This window comes from Gossypium hirsutum, chromosome A04 (assembly GCF_007990345.1).
Source record: "Gossypium hirsutum isolate 1008001.06 chromosome A04, Gossypium_hirsutum_v2.1, whole genome shotgun sequence".
Lineage (NCBI taxonomy): Eukaryota > Viridiplantae > Streptophyta > Magnoliopsida > Malvales > Malvaceae > Gossypium > Gossypium hirsutum.
In genome coordinates, this window is record NC_053427.1 from 6,795,684 (window position 1) to 6,817,701 (window position 22,018).

General features: G+C 30.9%; 1 protein-coding gene across 2 annotated transcripts; it reads right to left on the minus strand.

Annotated features, from left to right (window-relative positions):
- Positions 1 to 6,090: 6,090 nt before the first annotated feature.
- LOC107948658 (probable disease resistance protein At4g27220) lies at positions 6,091 to 15,163 on the minus strand. Of its 2 annotated transcripts, none has more exons than XM_016883280.2 (4): positions 14,679 to 15,163; positions 14,478 to 14,578; positions 6,555 to 9,439; positions 6,091 to 6,470 (listed from the first exon to the last, which is right to left on the minus strand). In XM_016883280.2, the coding sequence occupies exon 3, from the start codon at positions 9,430 to 9,432 to the stop codon at positions 6,586 to 6,588; it is 2,847 nt and encodes a 948-aa protein (XP_016738769.1). In that variant the 5' UTR covers positions 9,433 to 9,439; positions 14,478 to 14,578; positions 14,679 to 15,163; the 3' UTR covers positions 6,091 to 6,470; positions 6,555 to 6,585. The 2 variants fall into 2 exon arrangements, with proteins under 2 accessions (XP_016738769.1, XP_016738770.1); XM_016883281.2 differs by having other exon boundaries at positions 14,478 to 14,560; positions 14,679 to 15,109.
- Between the last annotated feature and the right edge of the window lie 6,855 nt (positions 15,164 to 22,018).

Here is a 22,018-nt window from a genome sequence, read left to right on the forward strand (position 1 = left end):
ATGATGTTCCCATTCATTTCTCTTGAAAATAGACTCATTCATAATTCTAATCATATAAAGTTAAGCCCATAATTATTTTCTCCAATTTTTGATGATTTTCCAAATTCAGAACAGAGGAACCCGAAATCATTCTGACCTTATCTCACAAAATTTACTATATCTCACAATTTACAATTTCATTTCTCACACCGTTTCTTTTATAAGAAACTAAACTCAATAAGATTTAATTTCATATTTTATTTAACCTCTAATTCGATTCCCACAATTTTTGGTGATTTTTCAAATTTAGACTATTGCTGCTGTCCAAAACTGTTTTAGTACAAGGTATTATTTACCATGTTTATAACACCATTATTTTCTTTCTCTACACTATTTTTCATTACTTTCTCTTATTTTCTCTTCACTAACATGACAAGAATATAAGACCATATATAAGGAAACTTTCAATCAACATCAATTCCATGCTTTTTCAACAATATTAAACTTAAAAATATATTGAAATCTTGATGTTCTTACCTTTTCTTATTGACTTCAATCTTTAACTTGATTTTTCTCTCTCCTCCAGCTTCTATTTCTTGAATCCAATTTGATATTCTTGCTCCCCATCATCTCCTTCCTACCTTTCTCTCTTGATGGCTATGGAAATTCTTTCAATTTTTAAGTGAAAATAATGAATTTTTGGTGGAAGGACTAAATTGTAAAGAAATAAAACTTCTTTTCTTCTTTCTCTCTCACGTTGGTTTGCATGGGAAAGAAAAGATGATGATTCTTCATCTTTCTTTCCTTATATATACTAAATAAAATAATAATAAAATAATAAAATATCATTTAAAAATCAATTTAAAGTATTAATAAACTAATATTTATTTATTTAATTTATCTAAAATATCTCCAACATCATCATTGTCTGTAGATTTCTCTCTCTTCCAATTGACCATTTTGCCCTTAGTGATCTTTTAAAATTTCATTCTTGAGTCATCACTTAATTTTGTAAAATTGCAATTTGGTCCCTTATAATTCTTCACTTATTCAATTTGGTCCTAATTCATCAATTTTCCTTGGTTTCTAGATCATTCCACCCTTAAAATATTTGCTCTATTAGTCCTTCAACTTTTCATATTTACACTTTAATCTCTCAAATTTTGAGTATTTACTCTTGGGCCACAAAACTTTTCTCACTTTTACAATTTAATCTTTTCTTGAATCAATATGTCGTAATATATTTCCCAGTGACATAACTCAATTTTTCCTCTTCTTGTCACTTTATTTTCTTATTTTACTATATTAAGGATAATATCTTACTGTAGAAATTTTCAGGGTGTTACACACACAAGGGTGAACTGCTGCTACCTTAATAAGCAACCTTCAAAGATGTCAGGCTTTGGCGGCTTCTGTCTTTCTTAACAAGCAACAAAAGAAAAATCAATGGCCCTTAAACAGTTAGGATTTAATATCATTTGTTGGGGATTTTCAGCAACAAAAGTAGAGAACAAGACAGAGAACAAAGCAACAAGAAGCTTGACATAATTTACTTGCTCACAAATGTGTAACAAGAAATGAAAAACTGATTTTCATTACCATTAACAAAGCAATGCATGACTTTTATAGATAATCTTCTCTATCAAACACAACTACTCAACCTAGTAAGTTGTGATACATTGCTTGTACACTAAAACAAGTCAACCAAACAAGGTATTCAACTACTTAAACACATCAAGTTGTCATCAAGCTTGTTCATTTTCAACCAAACTTAAAACAAAAATATGTAATTGCAGCATGCACAATTGCTACAACATGTATGTACTCAACAAAATCATCATAGCAGCATGGTTGGCCACTTTTCAACAAACTTCAAAACGCATAAGTTGTTCAAAGCTGGACTATCACCTTGAATTTGAAAGAATTTGCCTTAGAAAATGATTTCAACAACATCAAATCTTAAGATAAAACTTAAGCTTTTGAGGTTTTGAAAGCTAGCCCCCATCTCATGTTAGTAAGCAAGTTTACTTTGGATCATGATACCATGTCATCTAAGTGTTGGAACATTTTTAAATGTTTATAATGTTTCAATAAATAATTGGTTATGACTATTCATAAATAATGAGTTATGCCTGTTAAGTATGAAGAGTTATATTTATTTATGAGATGTTACTTGAATAGTTCTATCTCTTGAATGATTATGTCTATTTAAGAGGTGTGATTATTAAGAAAATGTATTTATTGAAAAGTTATGTCTTTACGAAGAGAAATGAGAATTTCTATAGATAGGAGTGTGATTTCATTTGGATGATATACCAAAAAAAAGTAATCAAAAAGTTCTTTCTATTATTCCTTTATCTTTTCCTTATTTTAGATTATTCTATAAATAATTATTGTAGAAATCCTATTTAGAACTTGATTTTCTTGTTATTCTTTGTTCAGTGTTTGGTGGACTACTTTCGTCAGTACAAAATGAAAATAGTCACTAGGCTTTATTCTATCCTCAAGGTTCATTTGTTTGACCTCATTTGCACATTGAGTATATATAGGTGGGGGCATATAAAACCTTAAAAATAGTGGTTTCACACATGTTTTAGAGCCTTTCCTTATTGATTTATTTTTTTGTTCAAGTTATTACTTGTATTTTGTTCATGTGTTCGAGATTTTCCTCATTGAAGTTTTACACTAACAGTTGGTGTCTCTAATTCAGGGATGAATTTTCCATAGTATGCATATGTTATCTTTTGCCACCTTGATGCCTTAAAATCTAGGATGAATCTTCTTTGATGTGCATGTATTATCCTTCATCATTTTGGTACTTCAAAGTTCGAGATAAATATTCATTTATCACATTGGCACTTCGAAGCTTGAAATAGATATTATTTTGTTGATGCTTCAAAGTCTAAGATAAAATATTCCTTAACGCCTTAATGCTTCAAAGATTAAGATAAATATTCATGGTTTATGGATAAGTCTTTCTTAGCATATATTCTATCTCTAACCATGTTGAGGTTACAAAGTTTAGAAGTGATCTTAGTTGATCATCAACACGTCGCATGTTTTATCTCTCAACATATCAAGGTTGCATAGTTGGGAAGTGATCTTTGTTGGTCATCATGAAAGCCTTATACAATATGTTTTATAATGTTGATGCTCCAAGTCTTGGATGAATCTTCCTTAATGACTAATATATGAGATGCCTTAATGTTTCATTTTGATATAAGTTATATGTCGATGTTTTAAACCGATATATGAGATGCCTGAAGCAATTTACTTATGATATATGATCTCTAAAATATTTGGATGCTCTACTTTTTGTTGAACAAAAAACGTTTGCGAACAAATATAAATAGAAATATAAAAAAACACCATATCTAAATTTAAAACATCAAATTAAAAAAAAAAGCAAATTTTACTAAATGTTGAAATTTATTGTAACGTCCCCTAAAACTCAAAACTTATAGCTTAGTTTACGATTCAATCCTTTATTCAATTCCAATCAAAATTTCTATCAAATAAACCCCCAATTCCATCATTTTATTCAACATGAACCATACTTAGAAATCTAATGACTTTCAAAATTTCTACTTAAAACAAGTAGTATTTATCTCTAGGATTCCAAAAACTCAAAAACCATAAGAAAAGGGGCTAAATTGACTTACCAAATTAACTTGGAACCTTTAAAACCTTATTTTTCCCTTTTTCTTTTCTTCCTTTCTCCCTTCTCTGTTTCGTCCCCTGCTATTCTGTTTCTTTCCTCTTTTTATTCTTTTGTTTCTTTTATATATATATATAATGACAATACGTACATCAAAATTTATATGATAGATTTTAGTGAACATTGAAATTGGGCTCAATAAGTGATTTGGCAATTTAAATCGTGATTGGTAGGAAGAGTTAATGAATTGCATATTTATGAATTGTTACACGTATTTGTCTGAAATATGAGGAAGTGATGGTAATTGATACATGAAAATATGAAACTATTATATATATATAAAAAAAACATGGAATATGTTTGATAATGTGTTCATTCATAATTACGGAATTATGTACCTCATGTGTGCTATTTGCATAAAGATGATATTTCAAATACTTTAGTGAATAAAGCTTAAATATGAAATAGTATGAAATTGAAACAAATTGTTATGAAAATGTATTTAAATTATCTGTAAGTGTTTCATGCTTCTCGATAATGCCTCGTACTCTATTCCGGCGACGGATACGGGTAGGGGTGTTCAATAAAATAGTACCAAACAAAGATATCAGCATCTGATCCCGACTCAATTTCGACTCAATTATGGCATGTACCTCTGGACTCAATTCTGAGCTTGATTTAGTTCGAGAATCGACTAAACCTGAATAGCTCTGATACCAACAATTTGTAACGTCCCCTAAAACTCAAAACTTATAGCTTAGTTTACGATTCAATCCTTTATTCAATTCCAATCAAAATTTCTATCAAATAAACCCCCAATTCCATCATTTTATTCAACATGAACCATACTTAGAAATCTAATGACTTTCAAAATTTCTACTTAAAACAAGTAGTATTTATCTCTAGGATTCCAAAAACTCAAAAATCATAAGAAAAGGGGCTAAATTGACTTACCAAATTAACTTGGAACCTTTAAAACCTTATTTTTCCCTTTTTCTTTTCTTCCTTTCTCCCTTCTCTGTTTCGTCCCCTGCTATTCTGTTTCTTTCCTCTTTTTATTCTTTTGTTTCTTTTATATATATATATAATGACAATAATAACTATAACAAAAATCTATTTAATAACAAATATTTATTTAACACTTGTACCAATAATTTTTATACACTTGTTTTTCTTTTATATATATATATATACATATATATTTAATAATTTAATAATATACATAATTCAAGAAAAATCTTGATTTTTCTTCCATTCACCGCCTCATTTCACGGGTATGGCTTAATTGCCATTTTGATCCTTTTATTTTCTATTACTTTAAAACTAAACTTTCACATTATATTCAATTTAATCTTTCACATTATATTCAATTAAACTTTTCTAATACACTTTTCTAATAACCTTAAAGTTCGGGTCGTTACATTTATGTCCCCAACCCACATTAGCTTATTTATTAAATAGCTATTAAGTTGGTTTACACATATATACAAGTTCCACACTCTACTCCTAATCAATGTGGGACTAATGTTTTTCATTTTTTTTCAACAAAATTCACAAGTAGCTTATTTTGAGCATCAATTTCTCATTCATCACTCAACCATTTTAAGCATATGATATACCGTTGTAAAGATCTCATGGAGTAGAATATAAAACCATAATTTTATGATTCAATTCTCTACCTATACCAATCGAGAATATGCCTCAAAGTTTCCAAAAATTATATTTTTTCCGACTCCGATTCTAAAATATGACATATATTAATATTACACTTCTGATATATGAGCTATTCTGACACTAAAACAAGATGCATGGAAGCTCGCAGGGTAAGGAATTCGTCTCAAACGTTGTCACAAGTCATATATGCAAACAAATAAAGCGTTAGGCTAGCTCAAAAAAGACGCACGGCACCATGAGGGGAAAAATGTCTTGAATTTCATAATGCAACAAAATTTAAACTTGCATTAAAAAAACACTTAAATCACATGAAAAACATGCAAAATAATGCATGTCAAAGTCAAGGTGGGGAAGAGCTAGGCGGGTATACATGGTTTATTCAAAATATCAAGTATGCATGTGAGGCCATGGTAGCATTTGGAAGAAGAAGAAGAAGAAAGCAATTTATAATGCATATTGCACGGCTATCTAAACCATCACATTTTTTGGTTCGTTCATGAAGGACGCCCAACCAGACCATAATTTTCATGGATATGTAGCCTTAAACCCGAAACATTATAATAATTAATCCAAGTGTATGTTCATATTAATAAAGTTAACACTTGTTAATTTTTCATCTAATTTGGAGTGATTTAACAAAAAGATATAAATTTGAAGAGACAAAAAATTTAAATGGACAAAAAATATAAATGAATGATTAAAATGACCATTTTTTAAAATTGGAGGACTATGTAAATCACTATACCAAATAAAGAGCCCCCAAATATGACATCGATATAAGAACATTTCTAAATTTATGTACTTTTTGCGAAAGAAATCAAGGGGCATACAAAAATTGAAAACAATTGTACAAACAGAAGCATAATTTCTTGTTCAGATGCTACAACATAAAGGACCCTTTCCAGGGAACGAATAGAGCTTAACAAAAAAAAAAAAAACGGGGGGGGGTTTCCAGACAATTACAAACTAGCATTAAAGACTAAAGTTGGGATGATAAAAGAAATTACAATATAGAAGATGATCAATGCAATCCATAGTCATGGTTCAAGCCATGCAACTTTCCTTTTCTTTTGTCTTTTTGTTGTTGTTCAAGAATCCTGTTTCCCACTCAGGCATGGAATTTCCTTCGGATGGCAGTGATGTAGAGAGTTATGAAAAGCTGAAAACAACATAAATGGCAAATGTAAAATAGAAGAAAACAAGTTGGAACCACTTAAATTATAAGGGAGATGACAGGGCTTGCCTTGGATCATTGACTCCAGTATATGAGACTGCTACATGATCTTCACTAATGAAGAAAGGGCGTCTTTAGCCTTGGGATGATCCCACTCGATGGATTTCCATTCATTTGGTTTCATCTTGATTTCTTTTAGAGGATGATGGTGAAATACTTTGCCATTGTCAGAGGAAATATCCAGCTTCAGAGGAATCCTCTTTAACTTGGGACAATTCCATATCTCTAGCTTTTGGAGAGATTTACACAGCATTACTCTCTCTCTGCTGCAAATGCTCTTCAATTCTGGTAGATGCCATAATTCCAGTTCCTTTAATTTTGGAAACGTAAATTCAGTGGTATCGCTAAGGATTTCTTCTTCTTCTTCTTCTTCTATTATTTGCTCCATTTGATCACAACCCCAAATAATGACTTGTTCCAAGTTGGTGAGATGTTGCCGCGGCGGCAGCTTAGTTGTGAACAAAATCTTTATTTTGGGACATTTAAATAAGAAAAGTACTTTAAGAGAGGAAAAGGCATGGAGGAGTGGCTCTGGATACGCAACTAGGACATTCAGATTCTTCAAATGTCGAAGAACTAGGGACTCAAGGCTTTCAAGTTGTGGACACCTAGAGGAAAAAACAGACTCCAGCCCTTCACATTCCTCAATTCTGCATTTTCTCAAAAGGGTTGCCTCTTGCAGTCCAGAAACTCCGTTTAAGCTGCTCAAGTCATTGCACTTCTCAATTACGAATTCCTCAACATTCCAAGGAAGCACACAACTGCCTTCGGTGTTACAATCTTTTACTGTGACAGAGTTGGTACAAGAATGTAACTTATACTCAACAGTCTTGCCCACCAAAATGAAGTACTTGATGGTCCTTTTACTTTGTTTCCAAAGAAAGTCAACATATTTGCTTAGGTCTTGCAGATCAGCAAACCTACCTTCAAAAGTTTCCAACTTGTTCAATTCCATTATCTCCTCTGGTCTCGACAGTGTTGGATGAATTGCCAAGTGTTGAAGACCTTGGAGATTCGGCAAAAGACCTCGCGGGATCTCTTCTAAACACGAGATGAATCTAAGATTGAGATACCATAGCTTTACCAAGCATTCCATACCTTGAGGAACCTCTTTGATTCTTGTCTTTTCAAGGTTCAACTTCTTTAAATCTACAAGTTTTGATAGAGATGGCAACTCCTCTAAATTTTCGCATTCTGAAAGTAGTAATGCTGTCAGATTCTTCAAATTGGAGATGGAATTTGGCAGACTTTTTATAGGATTTCTTGAAAGATCAAGATATTTGAGTGCATGCATATGGCGGAAGAAAGCTTCAGGAATTTCTTCCAAGGAGTTACCTGACAATAACAATGTTGTGAGCTTTTTACTCTTTGGAGACATTTTTGGAGGTATTTTTGATATGAAATTTTCCATCAGGGAAACCTTCTCCATATCTACAGCCTCTTCTAGTTCTAGTTCATTTGGTAGCTCATTCAATTTCATACCAGCTTTCACAAAAAACCTACGATCTTTTGGTATCAAAGACAGTGCCATACCTCTCACAATTTCGCGCATCATTACAATGTTCTTGCCATTGGTCCCTTGTAGCAAGCTACTGTCTAAAATCCTTTCCAAACAAGCATTGCCCTTACTCTTCGTTTCTTCTCTGCTATTCATTTCTTCTCTGCTCTCCATTTCATCTGGAAGTCCTTCTATCCAATATTCAATTATCTCCTCTTTTGGGATTCCATAGTCTCCAGGATATAGTGCACTGTGTAAGAAACAAGATTTATCTGGTTTTTCTAGATGATCATAACTGATTTTCAGCACATCTCTTCTTTTTTTCAACCGGTTTAATGCATTCCTCCAACGGAGAGGATCATGTACTCCTTTCATTGCAATAGCTACTGTAACAATTGTAAGCGGAAGACCATAGCATCTCTCAACTACATCTTTCATAATTGGTCGCATGGTTGGATCAGCCGACAACACATCTTCTCCAACTTGGCTTAAGAATAACTGGGAGGCCTCATCCTCAGAAAGTCGCGCCACTTTGACTTCCTTGCAACCCATCTTTTGAACAACCTTTCTTTCACGCGTTGTCAATACTATCTTGCACCCATTATCTGCAGATGGCACAGGGATTCCAACATCCTCAAGAGAAAAACCCTGCCATACATCATCAAGTATTATTAGGTAGCTCCCTGTTCTCCTCAAGTCTTCACGTATCTTTGCTGCACGTTCAATTGTGGTCTCATCATCTGACAAGTCATTACTCATTGTGTGTGCAATGTCCTTCTGTAGCTTACGGATATCAGGACTTTGGGATACCGTTATCCAAATCATTTTACTAAATTTAGTTTCTTCCTGCAATTTATCGTAAACATGATTCATTATGGTGGTTTTCCCAATTCCGCCCACCCCCCACACTCCAACCATTCCAACTTCCTGCTCTATCAAATACTTGTTAATTTCCTCTATTACACGAAAGTGACCTACAATATCAGTTGAGGCAACCACCAAGCTGTCAAACAAACCACCTTTTGCGCACAATTCCTTCATTTTAAGAGTTATTTGTACAAAATGCTTCCCTACGTTAGAACGCAACAGATATTTCCCTTTCTCGGCCTCATTCGCAACATGTTGTGCGTCATTAATAACATCCCGTACTGTTCTTAGCCAAATTTCAACTTCACTCGTTGATCTTCCTCCCACATAACGAAGCTGTTCTTGCAATTGAGCTTCAATATCTGCCTTCCGGGCTAGCAACTCTTCTTTAGCTACCTCGAATTCTCGCATATATTTATTGAAATTTATGTGGTAATTCAGGGGCCTGGAAAATGGTCTGACGATGGCGCCTTTAACCACTTTAGCTAAAATTGATCTCGTCACTGGCGTCACCACCACCATGACGTCCCTGCATCAAGTCCAGATATTAATTAATTCGTTGAAGAATGAATGCATTGGCATATCAAATAGTTGATAAATATATACAACTTTTTTCTATTTTAATTTTTTCCATGAGAATTATTTAAAACTAAAATATTACAATATTTCATAATAAAATGTAAGTATTTAATTTAATGTAATAATCTATGTAAATAGGAAAGGGTTGGACTTACAAAAGTGTTTTTAAACACTTCCACAACAATTTTTTTTACTATTAATATTTTAATAGTTCAATCATTGAATTTATCAAAATATTTGAACTCATCATGCATGTAATTTTGAATCAATCTGATATCTTTATCATATCGATCTAAAATATTCGCCGGTAGAAGCGATTAATCCCTCACGAGTGCTTTCCGAAAACGTAAGCGATTCATCATAAAATGTGCTTGGTTCCCATGAGTGAGAATCAAACCTCCAATTACATAGTTGAGGGATGAGGTGAACAATCACATCACATCTCATAGTAAAATATTGTCCACTTTAGTTTTAAGTGGATCTAATTCTAAAACTACAAATAACAAATGACATTTTTTCCCTTAATTTTTTTAAAAAAGAATTATGGTTAAATTACAAGAGTAGTCACCTAACTATGCACTTGGTTTATTTTGGTCAGCCAACTATTAATTTTTTCAATTCAGTCACTCAACTTTTCAAAATTAAATATTTTAATCAGTCACATGTTATTTGACTTAGTTTAACATGGGCTTTTCCCATTTGCCTAATAAAATATTTAGCCTTTCAACATTTATAGATTCTATCAATTTAATCCTAAATATAAAAAAATTCATTAAATTTAACCCTCAATTTTTACAAAATTTATTATTTTAGTTATCAAAATTTTAGAATGCTTACCTATTCTATCAATATAACTATAAACATCTTTTTTTCATTCTACAATTTCCTTTAGACCTAATGCTCTCTATTAATATAATTATTTACATCTCTTTTCATTCTACAAATTTTAGCTTTGGCATGATCCTCTCTTCCTTTAAAGTACTTGGAAAACTATGGGAATATTAGTTCTTTTTCCCCATATTTATCTAAGTTGATCTTAAGTTTGTGATTTATTGTGTTTTGGATTCCAAGGTTTTGGTAAAGCTAACCTTTGAGTGACCTAACTCCTATCAGCGAGTTGATGGCAAACCCAAATTTATTCGAAGGAAAAGCTTAGGGTCATTTGATATATTTTTCCTTTTTTTAATATATATTGATTTTTATTTATAATTATTTGTATTTATAGATTTTTAAATCATTTTAATAATTTTTATCAATTTTTTTTACTTTTTCTTTTGGATTTTTTTAGAATTAGAATTAAATTAACAAATTTTGTAAATATTGAGAGATAAATTTATTAAATTTTTAAATCAGAACTAAAATGAAAACTTTTGTAAACATTTAAGGCTAAATTTATTAAATTTTTTAGATTTAGAATCAAATTAATATTGTAAATTTGTTATTAGGCCAATAGAAACACACATTGTACTTTGGTTATTTAGTTAACAACAACTAATAGAAGAGTGACTAAAATATTTAATTTTAAAAAGTTGAGTGACTAAATCAAAAAAATTAATAATTGAGTGACTATTCTTATAGTTTACCCTAAAATTATTTTATTCAATCTTATATTTTTAATTAAAACAAACTGTTAATAAAGTAAAGTATATTACCATTAATATTAAAGTCCAAATAAATTATAGTTGATAAAATTTTTATTTTCAATGTTTTCTTTATTAAAATAAAATGTTAATTATTTTGTATTAACACTTACGTGAAATAAATAAATTAAATAAAGTATTGATTTTTGTACCGAAAATGTTTTGATAATGTCTCTTGCCCGTATCAACCATCGGGATGAGTAAGAGGTATTACAATATTATTAATTTGGTTTCAAGAAACACTAAGAAAGCATGTAATGATCTAACCATTTTTTTTTTCATTTTGTTATATTTTAATTTGTTATTGGATTCTATTGAATGATAATTTTCTTTATTTTCCATACTTATTAAAGACCATTTTCAAAATTTTATTTTTCTAAATTTTTAGTTAAGTTACCAAATCGAAAACTTATTCATAGTTTAGTAACTAATAGTGTAATTTATCCAAAATTTAATTCGATATATTTACAAAAAAAAAAAAGCATTGGAATACATATACACAAAACATTGCAAAACATAATTTTATAAAATTAAAAATAAACTCTAAAAAATCTAAAGATAAAAATGTATGTTTGTAAATATATGTTTGTTTCACCGAAAATATTTTCAAGAAAATATGTTAAATAACAAAAATATTTTACGTACAATCATCCAACAGCCAGAAATATTAGCTTCTCCAGAAAATCAAGTAATTTTCTAAAAATTATTTTTCAAATATTGTTTCCCGACCAAATGCACTCTTATATTGAGTTGAAAGTTCTTTTATTAAAATAAAATATTAATAAATAGTGAACAATATATTTACCCTTTAAATTTTCTAAAATTAATTATTCAATCATTTTTTTCTATTGAAATGGAATGTTAATTATTTTTGTTATCAACAAAATTAGTCATTCTTAAAGTAAAATTTCTTAACTGTAAATTTTCATTAAATTAAATACTGACTAATTTTTTTCTACTAATTTTTTTAATATTTACATTAATAAAAAATTTATTATTGATAAATTTTAAATCATCAATTCTCCATTCTCCATTGCTTTTTTTATTTATAACATATATCTTTTAAAATATAACTGACAGTCCATAAATCAACTAATTTATGTTGATGTTTTATTTTATTTATTTTAATTACCATTAAAAAATAGGGAAAAAAGACAATTGGTTATTCAAGAATTAAAATTATAGTTTTAACTTGTATAGAGTAGTAATTAAAGCATTGGTTATTCAAGGATTAAATATAAACGGGAGTTTTGACTTGTATGAAGTGATAGTTAAAGTATTGGTTATTTAAGAATTAAATATAAGCGAGAGTTTCCGACTTATATGGAATGATTGTTAAAGCACTTACTAAACACCAATTTGACATGATTCAAATGGTATTATTCCATCTCTCCCGATATTGTATAAGAAAATAAACAGAAAAAAAAAAAGGAGAGAGAAAAGCATTCAAGGAAGATGAAACTTCTTTTCATCGGCAGTTTGGACCATTAGTTGATGATATTAATAAACTGAATAAAAAAGTGTCTATTAGTTTTAGGAGGTACTTGTCTAACACTGGCAAGGAAGCTGGCAAAGCATTCTGTTAGTCTTTAGGAACTAGGAGATTTGCTAACATATTCAATTTTAGTTTTGTATGCTTGTTTACGCCAACAAAGAAAAAGATTATCGAAGGTAGTATTAAAAAAACACTTCAAATAGTTGATTGAGTCTCACTTAATAGGTATTGATATTGTTGCTAATAAATTCTTTATTAATTTCATTTTTTAATTAAAAAAATATTAAACTCTTTAATTTTTTTAGTAATAGTAACTAACTCATTTTAGTTTCTAGGTAAGTAATATCTTCAAGGAATTAAAGGTTAATCATTTAATTATTAATAACTTTTCGTTTTGGTCACTAAACTGTGAAATGTTAGAATTTAATCACTAATATTTCTAACATTGTTTTCAAGTCACTTTACTAATATTTTTTAAAAAATGGAAAAAATATAAAAAAAGAAAATTATATGCTTATTTTAAATCCACTTGGTGTGTACACATGTAGAAAAAGCACTCCACAGCAGCACTTTAGACACTTTAACAGCATAGAGTAAATTTTAAAAACATTTGTGATTAAATTGTATCTTTTCAGAATAATTTATTAATAATTAAATGATTATATTGTAAAAAAAAGCTACCAACTCAATCAATTACATATACAAATATAAAAATAAAAAAATAGTAAATGAGGTTATTTATTTATTTTAATTTTTAACATTAATTTCCGGCTAAAATTGAATTAGTAACTTAATTATTAGCATGTTTCTGTTTCGGTCATCAAATGATAAAAATTTTCAATTTAGTCACTAACGTATTACATTATTTCTATTTTGGTCACTTATGTTTTAGATTGTTTCTATTTTGGTCACTCTTCAGTTAAATGGTTAACGGAAGTGATAGTGTAGTCTTTTTCTAATTAGTATAATAACACATTTAGTCTTCAATACTTACACGTTCTATCAGTTTGATCCTAATTCTAAACAATTTAATAAATTTAATCCTCAATATTTACAACTTCTATCAATTTAACACATATAATTAAATATAAATATAATTATATTTGAGTACCAACTTAGGACAAAAAATAAGTATTAACTTGAGAAAATGTGTCGAGTTCGATGGGCTAAATGTATATTTAAGCCTTATAATTATAACTAAATATAAACATACATAATATTATTTATATTTATATAAATAATATTATATTTTGTACTCTTTCATAATATATAATTTATATTTAATGATGTGTTTAAGGATTAAATTAATAAAATTTATAAATATGGAAAGCAGAGGCGAATCTAGGGGGCTCGCAGGGGTCCCAACCCCCTTAAAATGGAAGCTCTTTAAAGTTTTTAAAATTTTAAATTAGTAAAAAAAAAATTGTACTTTGACCCCCTAAAAATGATAAAATTTTGATTTAATCCTTTAAAAATTATATTTTTACTATCGTAAAAATTATAATTTAATTTCAACTCCTTTAAAAAAAATTTAGTTTCACCTCTAGTGGAGAGTTAAATTTATTGAATTATTTAGAATTAGTATCAATTGATAGAATGTGTAAATATTGAGAACTAAATATGTTATTATACTAATCAAACCAAAATAAAAACGGTCTAAAACACGAGTGACCAAAATAAAAGTTATCTAAATTAGTGACTAAAATGAACAGTTAAGCGAGTAAAACATTTACTGATTCTATAGTTTACCCTTAAATATTTTTAAAAAAAAGTTAAAATTTTATTAAAAATGAGGATGCTTAAAAAAACACACACACACACAAAAAAACAAAACATAGGGATTGCAGGAGTACCTGGCCTTGAGAAGATTAATAGGAGATCTTGAGACGGCCAAAAGAGAAAACCCAGAAAACAGTAATCACCAAATTCCTTGCTACTGTACCACAAACGCACTCTGTTAAAATGCAAAACAAAAGAAACAATTTATGGAGGTTAGGGTTCATATTTTGGTGATGGCTGTGAATGAGGTAAAGCACAATACTAGATCTACTTACAATGGTCAACGCCCAGCTGAACGGAACCACATATTGTTTCTTGCTAACGAATGTGCTCTGCTGTAAACAAAAATTAAAGGGGAAAAAACAAGAGTGACGGAAGCCAAACACTTTTTGTTTAATCTTCTCCCGTGTTGTGTTGGTGGACTGGTATCGTCTTTGAATAAATTGCCTTCCACCGCTTGGCCTCGTAGATAACTGGAAAGGGGCGGCCACTTATGAAAAACAACAAATGATCCTTCCCACCTCTTGTCCTCCTCACCTCTTTTGCTTTTTTGCAATATATTCTCCTTCAGGTTGAAATTCAGGATCAAAAAGACTTATTTATTTATTTCTCACTTGGGGATAGCTACTCTCCTCCGTTTACTCTTTCTTTTCCTTTCTCAACTTGTTAATAGTCACTTTTGACTAAAGAGAATCCTTTTCTTCAACAGTTTCAACTTTCCTTATTTTTAATTATGCACCCTTATCCTCTTTATTTATTCAAGTTAGCCCATCACTATTTAGCTCTGTTAATTTTAAGTTCATATCTATTTTCGTTCTTCAAAGGTTCCATCATAATCTCATTGGTTGCATTGGTACTTAAACAATTTAAGCCACTTAAAGTAAATAAGCTTGTGAATTGTCACTATATAATGCTAGGATACTAATTGGCACTCTATGCCTCCTTTACATTTGTGTACAAAATTCTCTTACAATATCAAAATCAATAAGAGAGTTGTTCATGTATTTCTCACATATTCTAAATGGTGATTGCAACTCTCTCCTATGTTTGCACTTTTTTTTTTCAATTTTCTAGTAATTACTTTCGACCAAAGTGCATCCTTTGTCTCTTCAAGAGTCTTCACTTCCTTAATTTTAATTATGAAACTTTATACTCTTTAATTCTTCTTTGAGTCAACTATCACTATTTTCTCTATTAGTTCTAAGACCATTATATCTATGTTCATTCTCCAAGGGTTAAATCATGACCTCATTAATTACATTTACCTATGAATTATCATTGTCGAATGTTAGTGTTGGGGATCGACCCGATTAAGCAACGAATAAGTAAAAATAGTGAAAGAACTTTAAAAATTGAACACACAAATTTAACGTGAAAAAAACTCCTCCAAATAGGATAAAAAATTACGGGCAATAATAATTTTACTATAATTGCAAAAAGATGGAGATAAAAATTAAACCCTAAAAACTTGAAAACAAATAACCCTCAAAACGTAAACACAAAATTTTCTAAATGTGTTATGAGTTCTAATCTCTAATGGATGTATGTTGTAAGGTTGCAAAAGAGCCTATTTATAGGCTAAATTCATAAGTCAAATAATAATAAAATAATATAGACTAATCAGAGTTTGATTGAAACAAATAAACAGAGTTTAACTGGAAGATTATTTATCAAATTTGACTGAAATAGGAGTCAGACTTAACAGTTAGTTTATTAATTGATCCTTTACAACTCCTTTACATTTTTCACTAAATTATCTTATGAAATTCTCTTATGAAATCACTCTATTCTTTTTTACCAAATGGCTCTAATATCTCAGCTTTCTTCCCAACCTAATTAATTTTAAAGGCAAAGCATCCATAGATGAAGACCAGAATTGACATATTTTTTTCCTCATAAGAACCCTTAAAGCACCAATTAGCATCGAAACAGAAATTATATCGACCTCTTCGCTACCAACTTCTTTGCCTTACTGTATCTACTACAATCGGACAATGGTTAGAAAAGAAATGTGTCCAATGAACTACAAAATAATTTGAAAATGAACTCAACCAAGTTGAATTTGCCACACCCCTATCAGGTGTGACAGCCCTAATTTGACCCTAGTCGGAAAGTAGTTTCGGGACCACAAAACTGAGTCACAAAAATAATTAAATGTTATATTCTATGCTTATTATGTGAAAGTGCATGTGTGAAAATTTCATCCTTTGATTTTGTCATTTGTATGTGAAATTATTAAATAGTACTTATGTGAGAAATTTTGAAAATGTGATAGGTTAATTTGTAGTGGCCAAATATTTTATGGTTTAAAATAGGTGGACTTACATGTCAAATTTCCCACTTTAATTTGTAGTGGCCGGCCAAAATGGTGATGATAAACAATATATGCATTTTAAATTAACATTATAATATTTAATGGCTTTATATTATAAAATAAAGATAAATAAAATAACAAAATGATGAAAAGGACAAAGCTTGTTCATCTTTGTTCTTCATAGCCGAAATTAAGAGAAAAAGAGAGGAAAAAGCTCAAGCACATTCGGTCATTTACTTAGCATGATTCAAAGGTATGTTCCACGTATTTTCTTGATATTCTTGCGAAATTAGCATGGTCAAAGCATTGCTTAGTTAACCCATGTTTAAATTTTGAAAATTGTTGTGTTGTGAACATTCGGTCATGAATTGAATTGAAGGAAATGGTTGTTGTTTCATGTTCTTTTTATGAGTAATGATAGATAGGTGAAGTTGAGCTAGACAAATGAGCATATATGTGCATTAGATGTTAAGTGGAAAAATCGGCTAACATGTTGTGTGTGCTATGGCCGAATGAGAACTTGAATAAATAATATTCGGCTAGCATGATAAGTTATGAAATATTAAGTAGATGATATAATTGATTTCTGAAGTGGCTAATAGGGATTTTTAATGAAATTATGCCAAGGCCGAATGTATCATGAAGTAAATAAAAATGCTAAATGTGCATTATGTGTAACGCCCCCACGCCCGAGACTGTCGCCGGAGTCAAGCTTGAGGTGTTACCGAACATAATTTATCGAATTAAGAACTTCGAATCATTTATTTCTACATTCACAGCTTTCTAGCTACCTGCGTCACAGTTACAAGAAAAATCATATCTCGAGTTACAAAACTTGAAATCAATATCCGTAAATTTTCATTAAATCTAGACTCATATATCTATTTACTAATTTTTTTCTAAAATTTTTGGTTGGGCCAATTAATACAGTTTATTAGTTAAAGTTACCCCTGTTTCAGGACTTGACTGGACTGACCTCTGTTTAATACAAACCATATTTCTCTCTCTGAAAAGTTTATATGACTATGAAGTTTATTTATTCCAAAACTAGACTCAATAAGGATTCCAAGAATATAAAATACACCACCTAATTATTTTTGTACAATTTATGATAAATTTCTAAAGTTGGAACAGGGGATCCAGAAATCACTCTGGCCCTGTTTCACTAAAATTCAAATATCTTATAACATATAATTCCTTTGCTTGTTTCATTTGTTTTATATGAAACTAGACATACTAGGCTTCAATGTCATATTTAATCCATCACCAAATTCAATTTCTATGATTTTTAATAAATTTTCAAACTCATGTCAGTGTTGCTGCAATATTCTGTTTATGGCAAATTTCATCTTTTCATGAGTTTTTATGATCTAGATAACTTATTAAACTTCCATGACATCAAACATGATCTAACTTAGCATTTTCCATGACTTATCATTATTAAGCATTTTCTCAACCAAATCATGGCCATATCACAAAATTATTTACACAAAGTAGGTGTATTGCTATACATGCCATACTTAAGTTTTACAAGCCATTTACCAAAAAGAGTCCTTCGGATAGTGTGATCGAACCTTCGACCTGTCCCGATTTCTAAGCCAACTTTTTCAAAACTACAGTGAATGAAAAGGAGGGAGTAAGCATAAATGCTTAGTAAGTCATATGCAAATAACAAGTAACATAACAATACAATTATACCAAACAACCTTAGCATGGTATCACCAAAACATATATCACATTTCTAAACATCATTAATCATCTTACCACCTTATTGTTGTTGTATCTATTTTCAACCCGAAGGTTAAGTACATACCTGTCCAAAGTGTCCATTTCACAATACTTACCAATACGTCACCTGCATCTTAAGTGTTCTTCCATTTAACTAGAAATTTTACCCGTTGAACACATCGGAATATAACTCGGATACATGGATAATTTGCACATAAGTGCCATATTTGTAGCCAAGCTACCATGTAACCCGCCCATAAGTGAACTCGGACTCAACTCAATGAGCTCGGGCGTTCGCATCCATAAGTGAACTCGGACTCAACTCAACGAGTTTGGATGCCTAGTTACATCTCACGAACTCGGACTCAACTCAACGAGTTCGGATGTTCAACCATCCTAGTGACATGTCACTTGTATCCTAATCTATTCCTAAGGTTCAAACGGGATTTTCCTCGAACACATCTCCTTGCCATCTTCCGTAAAATACCGAAACCAATACTCGGTAGCACTTTATATTTAACAAATAATACACTTAATTTGCATTTTATTCGAAAATAACCACAAAGCATCTATTTCATGATAAAAATCAGCATATCATATATTTAACATCAATAACTTAAAAATAACAATTATGCTACCTTATTTACACATGAACTTACCTCGGTACAAAATTTTTAACAATCGAGCCTATTCCTCGTAAACTTTGTTTTTCCCTCAATCACGACTTGAATCTCGTTTCTCTTGATCTATAATACCAAATTAATCTTATTTAATACATACATTCATTAAAATAGTCCTTAATACGAACTTTGGCAAAATTACCATTTTGCCCCTAAACTTTTGCATAATTACACTTTTGCCCCTAGGCTCAAGAATTTAACTTCATCCCTTATTATCATGTTTTATGACATTCTAATCATTTTTCCCTTCTATGGAAACATCAAATTCTCACTCTAACATGTATTTATGACTACTAAATATTTTTACCGATTAAGCCTTTTTACTCGTTTTTACTCAAAACTGAGTAGCACAAGTTGTCTAACAAAATTTAAAACCTCATATTCTTTCATAAAACACCAAAATACACAAATTTCACCTATGGGTATTTTTCCAAATATGAACCATAGGTTGAATTATTGTTAACATAAGCCAAATCGAGCTACCAGGATTTCAAAAACATAAAAATCATTAAAAACGGAGCTTGAAATCACTTACTATAAAGTTTGAAAATTGAAGAAACCCAAACTATGGAGGAGAGCAAAAATCGGCAGAACAATATGGAGAAGATGATCATTTTGGGTTATTTTTCCTATTTTTATTTCATTTAATATCCAAATGACCAAAATGCCCTTACTACTAAACTTTTCAAAAATTCCTTCCATGTCCTAATTTTGTCCATGAACTTAATATTGGTCAAATTACCATTTAAGACCTCCTAATTAATATTTCAAAGCAATTTCATACTAAAAACTTCTAGAATGCAAGTTTTGCAACTTATTCGATTTAGTCCCTAACTTTAAATTAAACTCGTTATGCCAAAAATTTCTTCACGAAATTTTCACACAATTATTCAATCATATCATAAACCTCAAAATAATTATAAAATAATTATTTCTATCTCTGATTTGTGGTCACAAAACCACTATTCCGATTAGGCCTTAATTCGGGATATTACAACTCTCCCCCCTTTAAGGATTTTCGTCCTCGAAAATCTTACCGGTAAACAAGTGTGGGTATTGGTTTCTCATAGTTTCTTCAGGTTCCCATGTAGTCTCTTCTACCCCGTGCTTTTGCCACAATACTTTCACGAGAGCGACACTTTTATTTCTTAGTTTCTTGACCTCTTGAGCTAAAATCTTAATCGGTTCTTCTTCGTAAGTCATATCCGGTCGTAGTTCAATTTCTGTCGGTGAAATTATATGTGAAGGATCCGAACGATACCGACGTAACATAGATACGTGGAACACATTATGGATCTTTTCTAATTCAGGTGGTAATGCTAGCCGATATGCTACCGGTCTAACTTTTTCAATTATTTCATATGGTCCAATAAAACGCAGACTTAACTTGCCTTTCCGGCCAAATCTAAGGACTTTCTTCCATGGAGACACTTTTAAAAATACCTTATCACCAACTTGAAACTCGATTTCCCTTCGTTTCAAATCCGCATAAGATTTCTGTTTATCTGAAGCAGCTTTCAAACAATCTGGAATCACTTTCACCTTTTCTTCGGTTTCTTTTATTAAATCAACTCCATAAATCTGATTTTCCCTGAGTTCAGTCCAATACAATGGCATCCGACATTTACGACCATACAATGCTTCATAAAGTGCCGTCTTCAAACTCGTCTGATAACTATTGTTATAAGCAAATTCTACCAACGGTAAGTACCTTTCCCAACTACCTTAAAATTCCAATACGCAACATCTGAGCATGTCTTCAAGAATCTGAATTACTCTCTCTGATTGTCCATCAGTTTGTGGATGAAAGACAGTGCTGAAATTTAACTTTGTACCTAATGCCTCTTGCAACTTTTGCCAAAACCGTGAAGTAAATCTCGGATCTCTATCCGAAATGATTGACAAAGGTATTCCATGAAGTCTAACAATCTCACGGATATACAATTCAGCCAACTTATTAAGAGAATAATCCGTACGTACCGGAATAAAATGAGCCGATTTAGTCAGTCTGTCAACTATTACCCAGATGGCATTTTTCTTCCCCGGAGTTAACGGCAACCTTGATATAAAATCCATGGTAATTCGATCCCATTTCCATTCAGGAACCATGATAGGCTGGAGTAATCCCGAAGGTACTTGGTGTTCAGCTTTCACTTGTTGACAAACTAAGCACTTTGATACAAACTCGGAAATATCTCTTTTCATTCCACTCCACCAGTACATTTTCTTCAAGTCATTATACATTTTCGTACTGCCCGGATGAACCGCCAAACAACCATTATGTGCTTCATACAAAATCCTTTGAATCAACTCATCATTTTTCGGTACACAAATCCGATTTTTAAACATCAAACAACCATCAAAATCGATTCTGAAATCTGATCCCATATCAGCTTCACACTGTTTTCTCTTGGCTAGCAAATCTTTATCATTTTTCTGAGCTTCAGAAATCTCTTGTAAAAACATCGGTCTTGCTCTTATCTCTGCTAGAATTGAACCATCACCTGATATCTTTAACTGAGTATTCATAGCTCTCAAAACAAATAACAACTTTCTGCTTAAAACATCGGGAACCACATTCGCTTTTCCCGGATGGTAGTCAATAACAAGCTCGTAATCTTTCAACAACTCCAACCATCTTCGTTGTCTCAAATTCAAGTCTTTTTGTAACATCAAGTACTTAAGACTTTTGTGGTCAGTATATACCCGGCACTTTTCACCATACAAATAATGTCGCCAAATCTTCAAAGCAAGCACCACCGCAGCCAATTCCAAATCGTGAGTAGGATAATTCCTCTCATGAGGTTTTAACTGCCTCGAAGCATAAGCCACCACTTTTCCTTCTTGCATGAGTACACACTCTAAACCATTTAGAGAATCATCACTATACACC